This window comes from Helianthus annuus, chromosome 6, assembly GCF_002127325.2.
Source record: "Helianthus annuus cultivar XRQ/B chromosome 6, HanXRQr2.0-SUNRISE, whole genome shotgun sequence".
Lineage (NCBI taxonomy): Eukaryota > Viridiplantae > Streptophyta > Magnoliopsida > Asterales > Asteraceae > Helianthus > Helianthus annuus.
Window position 1 is genome coordinate 113,616,006 of NC_035438.2, and position 11,249 is coordinate 113,627,254.

Here is an 11,249-nt window from a genome sequence, read left to right on the forward strand (position 1 = left end):
CCGCCCCACCCCACCCTTTTCCCTCTTCTCTCTGAAGTCTGAATAGAGCCGCCTCCACCACTTCTTCAACTTCCTTTTCTCGTTTGAACACCCACTCACACACAATTTGTGTGTAAATTAGAGAAATAGAGAGAGATATGAGGGAAGGAGAGAAGGCGGAGATGGAGGGTGGTCGGCCGGCCGACCACGGCGGAGCCACAAGCACCGATCTCTACCGAAAAACAAAAATTATCCTATAGCTTTTGTGCATAATCGGATATAATTCATTTCAGTCAAAAACTGAAAATTCTGCTTCCGATTTCACTTTTTTTTTAATTTGTATTCTCCGGTTTCTTTTGAGAATTTGCGATTCAGATTATTATTGTTTACCCAACATCTCAATTTAGGTATTGTAATTAATGTTTATCCTATACGATTGGCTTCAATTTTCTCAAGTTTTTTTTTTTTAGGAATTAGCTAATTAGGGTAGTTTAACCTGATATGTTCATACGGAAGTTTGATATGTGTTTGAAATCAATCTGTTTCTAAATGTTCATGGATTACAAGATAGCATCTGATGAGAATTTTTGATTGCTTATTCTATGCACAAATTATATGATTGTAAAATTTGTATTTAATGTTACAACTTACAGCAATGGAAGTAATTTTTTGTTGTTAAAGTTGTTAGTTTTATGTTGCAGGGATGTCCTATACAAGCTGTTAGTGAGTGTGGTTGTGGTAGTGGTGATGATGGCAGTGGCGGTGGTTGTGGCAGCGGTGGTTACGGAGAAGTGGGGTGGATAGATGGTTGTAATGGCGAGGGGTGGTGATGACAGCGGCGGTGGTGGTTGTGGCAGGGGGTGGTGATGGCGACGACCGTACCATATAGAGAGCAGGGAGAGACAGAGAGAGAAAGGGATAATCTGTGTGTATGTTGATTGGTGGTTGTTAACCGTTGGTGGCGGTGGTCGGTTGGTGATTGCTAGTTGTAAGGGTGGGTGGTGGTGGTTGTAGGTGGTCGCAGGTGGGGATGTAGGGGTGATGCTACTGGTTGCCTGAGGGTAGGTGGTGGCATGGGGTTTTGCTAGATACAAAGAGAGAACTAATTAAATCATTTTACTTAAGGGCATTTTAGTCATTTTACACCAACTTAACTGAGAAAACTAACCCCATCTACACCAGGGACTATCCAGGAACGAAAATTGAAAAGTTGGGGACTATAGAGGTAATTTTAGAAAGTTAGGGACTAAAGGTGAAAAAAGGCAAAACCACAGGGACTATCCGGGCATTTAACTCTTATAAGAATATATAGTTTTTTTAATACTTTTGTTATTTTAATATTATAATAAAATAATAGTTATTTTATTTACTTTTTAACTTTAATCCTTTTTTAATATTAGGGGTTGGGATAAGTTTGGTGTCAACCGGTATCGAACCAGTACTGGTTTCGAAAATACCAGTACGGTCCTATTCAGTATCAGTACATGAAGATAAAAACCGACACTGATACAGAAAATTCCAAAAGTTGGTGCGGAATTGATATTGGAAAATCTTTTGTTTCGGGAAATTTAGTGCTGCTATCCGGTACCATTTGCTCATCCCTGATCACGGTTACCGTACGAACAACGACTTTTTTTTTTATTTTCTTCAACTTTTAATTTTTTCTTTTTTTTTTTTAGTTTCAGGGGTAGGGATGAGCAACGATGCCAACCGGTACAGAATCGGTACTGATACCAAAACTACCGGTTTCAGTACCAGTATATCAAGGTAAAAACGGTAGTGAACCGGTACTAGGAACGCCAAAAGTCAGTATTGAATTGGTACTTAAGATCTTTTGGTTCGGCAAATTTGGTATCGGTACCTAGAACAATTTGCTCATCTTTGACCACGAGTTTCATACGAACAACATCGTTACTATACAACTTTTTTGTTTTATTTTCTTTCGGTTATCTTTTCCTTTCTTTTAATAATTCTCTTTTCTTTTTTAGAACATATATTATCGATTAGTCTGATACTTCTTTAATATTATACGTTTATAATTTTTTCTTAAAACTTAAGTACGTAGTTATGATTGATTTTTTCCCGGATATTCCGTTATAAGTTTTGTTAAAAACGAAATTGTACTTATAATAAAGTATTTATTTGGCATTATAAAACAATACGATGATAAACTAAATCGTTCTAATGGTTTAGCTTTCTAAACAACCTGCTTTATTTTCAAATCATGTTTGTTTTACATTAACATTTTCTCGGTTTCGCGGCAACGCGACGATAAAAAACTAGTATTTCTAAAAATAAAAAGTCATTTTAGTAAAATAAATTAAAAAAAAAAGAAGCTCCTGAGATGAGACTTCCACTGGAAGTCTGGAAGTTTGTCTGTCTTTATATGCCACCAAAAACATTGAACGAAACCCCAAATTTTCCCTCCCCAATTCGAATCCGCATACCTGCAAAGATGCCGCCGATCGAGATGCCAAAAGGGTTACCATTCTCGGTGGATACATGGACGCCATCTTCAAACAGAAAGAAACACCATTTTCTAACACACGCACACAAAGATCACTCTCAAGGAATCTCCACTCACGCTTCTTTTCCGATCTACGCTACCCCTATCACCAAAGCCCTCACTCTCAACTATTACCCACACGTATAAAAAAAATAGATACATATATTTTTTTAAATTGATGTTCCGAATGATGGTCTTGATTCTGTGCGTATGGTGTTTGTTTGCAGCTTAACGAGTCCTTGTTTGTTGATATTGAGATCGGTCAGTCGATTGCTGTTGATGATTCGTTGGAGGGCTTTACGGTTACTGCTTTTGATGCTAATCATTGCCCTGGTAATTGATTCTCAATTTGTCATGTTGGTTCTGATTTTGATCAACCTGGTATTATGTAAACATCAATGCCTGCCTTAGTTTAGAAATGATTCATAGAGCCCTACTAGTGTAGTAGATCAACCTTTGCCTTTGCATCAATGCCATTTCCGCCTTATTATTGGTTCTATGGCAATGTGACCGTATTGACCTTTTAGGTGTGGTTAGCACTTGATTCTGAATTTTTGGCATAAATAGGTGGTTTCAACCACAAAAGAGTGCCTTTAGGTGGCCTGTAAGTTTTTGAGTGTTTATAGTTATGTTGCTGTTTCAAACAGCGACATTCTCTCCAATTTCTCCAAAACCTGCATCTTTCCTGCAAAAACAGAACTTGTCTCTGAAAGTCGCTGTTTCGTATCCATACATTTAGAACCTCGCTGTTTCGTATTAAGACATTAAACAATGTCGCTGTTTGAAATTGAAATGTTAGCTGTTTGATACCGATATGTTATTTAACATCGCTGTTTCATAAATATACTTTCCTGAAAATAAAAATTATTATATATTTTGGACTCGTTACGGTATCGACGCTTGTTACGGACGTACGCTTGTTACGGACGACATCGACTAAAAAATAAAAATATTATATATTTTGGACTCGTTATGGTTTTGACGCGCGTTAGGGATGTACGCTTATTACGGACGACATCGACTAAAAAGTAAAAATGTTATATATTTTGTACTCGTTATGGTTTCGACGCGCGTTACGGACGACATCGACTAAAAAAAATATTATATATCTTTTACTCGCTATGGATTCGACGCGCGTTACGGACGTACGCTTGTGACGGACGACATCGACTATCAAATAAAAAATTTATATATTTTGTACCCGTTACGGTTTCGGCGCGTGTTACGGACGTACGCTCATTACGAATGACATCGACTAAAAAATAAAAATCTTATATATTTTGTACTCGTTACGGTTTCGACGCAGGTTACGGATGTACGCTCGTTACGGACGATATCGACTAAACAATAAAAATATTATATGTATTGTACTCGTTACGGTTTTGACACGCGTTACGAATGTACGCTCGTTACGGACGACGTCAACTAAACAATAAAAATATTATATATATTGGACGCATGTACGCTCCGCCGAAACCGTAGCAAGTACAAAATATATAATATTTTTATCTTTTAGTCGATGTCGACCATAACGAGCGTACGTCCGTAACGCGCGTCGAATCCGTAATGAGGAAAAAATATATAATATTTTTTATTTTCTAGTCGATGTCGTCCGTAACGAGCGTACGTCCGTAACGCGCGTCGAATCCGTAACGAGTACAAAAATATATAATATTTTTATTTTTTAGTCGATGTCGTCCGTAAGGAGCGTACGCTATGTTGTCAAAAGCGCAAAAAGCGCGCGCCTGGGCGCAGCGAGGCGCACCTATAGCGCCTGGTGGTAGCCTACGCGCAAAGCATAACATATTTTTTATATATTTTTTTTTCTCTACGTGCGCTTTTCTTAAAAAAGCCCACGTTTTTTTTGCGCCTTGCGCCTAGACTCTGGGCGAGGCCGATGCGCCTCGCCTGCGCCTTGCGTCTTTGACAACATAGAGCGTACGATCGTAACGCGTCCCGAAACCGTAACGAGTCCAAAATATATAATATTTTTATTTTTTAGTCGACATCTGATAGAACTTGCATACTTAATAGTATAATTGTAATTGTGAAAGGGGGGTTAGTGTAATTGCTACTTCTATAAATAAGGCATTAGTCATTATAGAGAGATAGGAGAGAATTTAGTTAGTTTGTTAGGCTCATGCTTATGCATTGAGAAGGGCATAGCCCTGGGACCACTAGGTGGTTATTTCCTTTTCTTGTAGATCCTTTGGATCATTATCAGCCTCATTTCTACTTTAATATACAGTTTTCTTCCATTGTTATAGATTTAGCTTCAATTCTCTATCATTCCCTATCAACGTCGTCCGTAACACGCGCCGAAACCGTAACAAGTACAAAATATATACTATTTTTATTTTTTAGTTGATCTCGTCTGTAACGAGCGTACGTACGTAACACGCGTCGAATCCGTAACGAGCCAAAAATATATAATATTTTTATTTTTTAGTCGATGTCATCCGTAACGAGCATACATCCGTAACGTGCGTCGAATCCGTAACGAGTCAAAAATATATAATATTTTTTTTTATTTCAGTCGATTTCGTCCGTAACGAGCTTCGAAACCGTAACGAGTCCAAAATATATAATATTTTTTTAGTCGATGTCGTCCGTAACGAGCGTACATCCGTAATGCGCGCCTAAACCCTAACGAATACAAAATATATATTATTTTTATTTGTTAGTCGATGTCGTCCGTAACGAGCGTACATCCGTAATGCGCGCCTAAACCCTAACGAATACAAAATATATATTATTTTTATTTGTTAGTCGATGTCGTCCGTAACGCGCGTCGAATCCATAACGAGTAAAAAATATAATAATTTTATTTTTAGTCGATGAGCGTACGTCCATAACGCGCGCCGAAACTGTAGCGAGTACAAAATATAGAATATTTTTATTTTTTAGTCGATGTCGTCCGTAACGCGCGCCGCAACCTTAGCGAGTCCCAAATATATATATTTTTTTTATTTTTTAGTCGATGTCGTCCGTAACGCGCGTCGAAATCATAACGAGTCCAAAATATATAATATTTTTATTTTTTAGTCGATGTCGTCCGTAACGCGCGTCGAAATCATAACGAGTCCAAAATATATAATATTTTTATTTTTTAGTCGATGTCGTCCGTAACGTGCTTCGAAACCGTAACGAGTCCAAAATATATAATGTTTTTATTTTTTAGTCGATGTCGTCCGTAAAGAGCGTTGAAACCGTAACGAGTCAAAAATATATAATATTTTTTAGTTTATGAAAGCTGCATGTGTAGAGGTCACATGCATACAGCTGCATGTCATCAATAATTTCTGCAAAAGAATATGCTTTAGAGTTATCTGCAATTGTAATTTTAATGTATTCTGGAACTTATCATTATAAAACAGCGAGGTTGAATAACTTATCAGAACCAAACAGCGACATCCAGAAAGTTTTTGAATGAAACAGAAACACCGACATTCAAGAAAGTATTTGTATGTTTCAGCGAATTTCTGGAAAGTATGGTTATGAAACAGCGAATTTCTGGAAAGTATACTCTTATCAAACAGCGAAGTCAAATAACATTTCAGTTTCAAACACCGTCATACATTAAAGTCTCACTTCTAAACAGCGAGTTTCTGAATATCTTTGTTTCAATCAGCGATGTTCAGAGAAAAGTTCAGATTTTGCAGTTAACCTGCAGCTTTTGCAGATTTGTGAAAGAACCTCGCTGTTTCAAACAGCGACATAACTAAGATTGCTCAAAATTTTCCAAGCCACCTACTAGCACTCTTTTGTGGTTGAAGTCATAGTTGTTAATAGCAAATAGCGACAGGGGACCTATATGCTACATAGCGGATAGCGACAAATAGCGACCGCTATTTTATATATAGCGATACACTAGAAAAAGAATTTTGAAAATTTTTATATGTATATTATATCAAAATACATTGGTATATATGCTATTTTACATGTATATTTAACAAAAACCTATAAATCCAGCTATTTTATAGCTATATGCCTATATCTAATTGCTATTTAGATAAAAAAAAAAAACTGTCGCTATTCACGCTGTTGGTTGCTATGACCCAAATAGCGACACTTGGTCGCATCGCTACATAGCGCGCTATAGCGGTCGCTATAGCCGCTATTGACAACTATGGTTGAAGTCCCCTATATGTGCAAAAAAATTCCTTGATTCTCAGGGCTCACTTTCAAATCTTGCATGCTACCACTGGGTTCACCTGCCCCTCAATATAAGCTTTCATTTATCTGATCTTGTTGGTATTGGCAACTCCCGTGATGTTCCAATAACAGCCTAACGAAAAAAAAAAAAAAATCCTATTGGGTCTGTGTTAGACAAGACAGCAAGTTTATTGGGACATGGGATTCCATGATTTTTAACATATTCAAATGTTATATTGAGGAAAAATGGAAATTGTATTTAGGTATTAATTGTTTGTTTGTATGGCATACTTTTTGCCTATTTGCAACCTGCAGGTGCCGTCATGTTTTTGTTTGAAGGCGCGTTTGGTAATATTCTGCACACAGGAGACTGCAGGCTTACACCCGAGTGTTTGCAAAGACTGCCCGAGAAGTATGTAGGCAAAATATCCAGAGAACCTAAGTGTCGGCTTGATTATGTTTTCTTGGACTGCACGTTTGGGACATTTTCTTCAAAAATGCCTAGCAAACATGTTGCAATCCGCCAGGTAGTTTCTTTTGCCTCTTGCTTGTGTTCTCTATTTGAACACTCAAGACTCTTTTTTCTCTTAATGCAGGTCATTGATTGCATATGGAATCACCCTGATGCTCGTGTGGTGTACCTAACATGTGATCTTCTTGGTCAGGAAGAAATACTTGTTAGCGTGTGTCAAACGTTCGGTTCAAAAATCTTTATTGATAAAGAAAACAACCCGGAATGTTTCCAATCTCTATCTCTAACCGTACCCGATATCATTTCACATGACCCATCTTCAAGATTCCATCTTTTTGATGGTTACCCAAGACTCTCCGAAAGAGCAGAAGCAAAACTAGCTGAAGCCCGGGCTAATTTACAGCCTGACCCACTTATAATACGCCCTTCAGCCCAATGGTTCGTCTATGAGGACGTTTCATCTGAAGCTTATAAACGAAAAACTGATCGGTTTAAAGAAGCAAGAAAGGATCAGTTTGGTATTTGGCATGTGTGTTATTCAATGCATTCGTCTAGAGACGAACTTGAGTGGGCCCTGCGACTGCTTGCACCTAGATGGGTGGTCTCGACCACCCCCGAGTGTAGGGCCATGGAGCTCGGTTATGTGAAAAGGCACTGCTCGTATGGTAATTTAGCTCCCGATGACCCTCTGTGGAAGCTTCTAGATATTGATCTCAAGGCTCCATTTGTCAACGACGAGGAAGCTTCCTGTACCACATCTCCATTTCTCATGTCGCGGTTGGAACCATCCCAAGAACGTTTTAGCGAGAAAGAAATATCGACTGTGTCTTCACAAGCCAAAGAGTCATCCGTGACTTTGTTTGGAAGAGCAAGGCTCGGGCTCGATAATTCTACTTTGATTTATGAAAATATAGAGAAACCTGTAATCTCATATATGGATGAAGAAGATGTTGAAGTTCAGTTGACCAAAGGTACGTGTGCAGATAGGGACGGTCCTGAAGGTCAACAAGAGTCAAAGTTAAACGAGCGGGAAGAAATAGTTAAAAACAGTAGTATTGCGTGCTCACGAAAGGAAGTTGGTGAGAACATAAGGAAGTTGTATAGGAGTATGTATGTTTCTGCTCCTAAACCACTTCCTTCATTGGTAGATCTGTTGAATAATAGAAAGCGCACAAAAAGAAGGCTTTTGTCGTAGAATTTTCTGGTTATTGGTCTCGTATACGCGTTACAGGAAAAGAAAAAATAAAAATGAATGCGAGTGTTCATGAGTTTAGCCAATACATTATCAAATGTTTGACGTTAATTCAAAATGTAAATGGATTTGATACATATTCTTTAGTATACTTGAAAGCCTGGTTTAGTTGTTATGAGTTTGATGAATAATATACATTAGTGGCTCTAGTTTTCAGCTGATTTATTTATTTTAATTTTCATGTGATGATTTTGTTATGAGTTTGATGGTGAGTATAGAAAGTCGTAATGTGACACGTCCTAAATGGCATAAGGTAGTTGGAGGTGGATCTCGTTCAACACACAACGGGAATTTTACAACTTGCCACCAGCACTTCTATACACTAAACCGATATATTGTATTTTTTTGATGAATTTTATTTTATCGTGTAAAATATTTTGTATTAATTGTTAAACATGTCGAGTTGAGTTGTGTGTAGGGGTGCAAACGAGCCAAGCTACTCACAAGCTACTCGAGCTCGGTTCGAAAAAAAGCTCGAACTAGTCGAGCTTAAACGAGTTTGAAGAGGTATGGTTCCAATTCCCTGCCTACATGGTAGGGACCACACCGCTTTTGAGCACACAAGGCGTCCATGTCAGCGAAGCAATCTAGAAGCTTCTAGAAGCTTCTGGAAGACTAGCATCTGGCACCAAAGATGCTCTATCCGACATAAAGGACAACACGTGTCACCACTCGCAGGACGCCACATAGGCTTGCGACAAATCAGGGAGCAGAGCTGACAACGCCAGTACGAGGTATCCAGCGTGGGCAAATGTATGAACGCCACGTGTACCACACCTACCATGACAGAGCAGACCAAGAGGATATTCCCCTTGGTCGGACAGCTGGCACGCGCCCACAGCTGGCACAGCTGCTCTTTCCTTCTTCACCCTCCGGCTATAAATAGGACCCTTCATCATTCAGGTTCGGGATCTTTTACTCTATATTCACTCCATACACACACTGTTATTTCCTCTCAGAACAGTACTTATTCTCACGCCGGAGCCTGGTTAAGAGGGAAATCCTCTTTCTCCCCTCTTAACGAGACTAACGGTGTTTACTGTTTTGCAGATCTCAAGCCATCGATACGAGTAAGGGAGGAGGTTGAACCCCATAGATGAAACAACCCCATTGATTATCCTTGTGTTAACCAGTGTTTCAACAGGGCTCGAGCTCGAGTCCGAGCCTAAAAAACAAGCTCGTTTAGTAAACGAGCCCGAACCCGAGCTTTGCTTAACGAGCTCGAGCCGGCTCGCGAGCCTAAACGAGCTTTCTGTTGATATATTTTTTTATTAATATATTAAACATATATTTATATAATAATAATTAACATTTATATAAATATAAAAAATAACTTAATTATATGTATAATAATAATAATTATAATTAATATAAATTAATTAATAAATACTAAACGAGTCGAGCCCGAGCCGAGCTCGAGCTTGAAAAATTACCTTCGAGCCGAGCTCGAGCTTTAAAAATAAAGCTCGAATCGAGCTGAGCTCAAGCTCGAGCTTTCATATGTTAAACGAGCTCGAGCTCGAGCCTGGTCGAGCTCGGGCTCGGCTCATCTCGTTTGCACCCCTAGTTGTGTGTTACTGAACTGATTATATTTAATAGCCCTAATCACATTTAATTGTGTTAAACAGATAGACCTGGAAAACGGGTTGTGTCGAGTCGGGTCGGGTCATGGGTCAAAACGGGTCAATCATAAAAAAGGGTTGTTCTGGTTTGGGTCGGAACGGGTCCGGGTCGGAACGGGTATGGGTCAGAACGGGTTTCGGGTCGGGTCGGGTCAGTTTTTTTTTTCGGTTGATTTCGGGTTGACCTGTATAAAAAGCAGGTCTTGTTCGTCTGTTGATTTTAAATATTAACAGGATAGACCTATATTTAATATCTGTAATGGGCAGATAAACTTAGGCTAGTGGGTATGGTGATGGTCCATCCTTGGAGGATGATCCGCCACGTAGGCGTCACGTCATAGTCCTCCCAAGGATGGATCATCCTCCAAAACTAGAGGGCATGGGAGGATGGTCCTAGTCATAGTCCTCCACCACTTTTATGTTTTTTTATTTTTTTTAATCTTCAACTTTTTTTAATATTTAACAAATAAAGTAACAAAATATTTTTATTAATATTAAAAAAAATTATATAAACTTAAAAAAAATTAAACTTAAAAAAATAAATTAAAAAAAAAAACATAAACTTAAAAAAAATAAACTTAAAAATATCCTAATATATTCCAATAAGCTACTAGTCTTCGTCTTCCATGTCGTGGTCGGGTTCGTTTTGAGCGTTGTTCCAAATGTACTCCACCAAGTCCGCTTGTAGGTTATGATGTGTGTGCTCGTTACGTAGAGCGAACATGTTCAAATCTTGTTGTTCCCCACTAACTGGAACAGAATTTCCAGTAGACGCGTTTTCGTCGTACTCGCATATCGCTCTACCTTCGTCTTCAATGATCATGTTATGAAGGATGATACAAGCGTACATAATGTGTCGTAACCTCTTTGGTGTTTGCGAACGTGCTGGATGTTCAATGATGTGCCATTTTTTTTGTAGAACACCAAAAGCCCGCTCAATATCTTTTCTCGCACCCTCTTGATACTTCGCAAACTTTTTTCTTTTGTCGTCTGTCGGGTGCGGAATAGTTTTAACGATTGTCGAGTACGTTGGGTATATCCCATCGGCTAGGTAGTAACCTCGCCTGTATTCTACCCTCGAAACCGTAAAGCTTGTGTCTGGACCTGTACCCGCCACTACATCCTCAAATATCTGTGACTGGTATATGATGTTCAGGTCATTGAGCGAACCAGGTAGACTAAAAAAAGCATGCCATATCCAGAGATCCTGTGACGCAACAGCCTCTAGAATAATAGTCGGATCTCCATGATCTCCCCTAGTAT

The 11,249-nt window shown here is 38.8% G+C and overlaps 1 protein-coding gene across 1 annotated transcript; it reads left to right on the forward strand.

Moving 5' to 3' along the window:
• The first annotated feature begins 2,330 nt into the window (after window positions 1–2,330).
• On the forward strand, window positions 2,331–8,513 carry LOC110865638 (protein artemis). Its single transcript, XM_022114964.2, has 4 exons — window positions 2,331–2,626; window positions 2,713–2,818; window positions 6,956–7,167; window positions 7,237–8,513. Exons 1-4 carry the CDS (start codon window positions 2,366–2,368, stop codon window positions 8,305–8,307), a joined length of 1,650 nt encoding a protein of 549 aa, XP_021970656.1. The 5' UTR covers window positions 2,331–2,365; the 3' UTR covers window positions 8,308–8,513.
• Window positions 8,514–11,249: the final 2,736 nt, after the last annotated feature.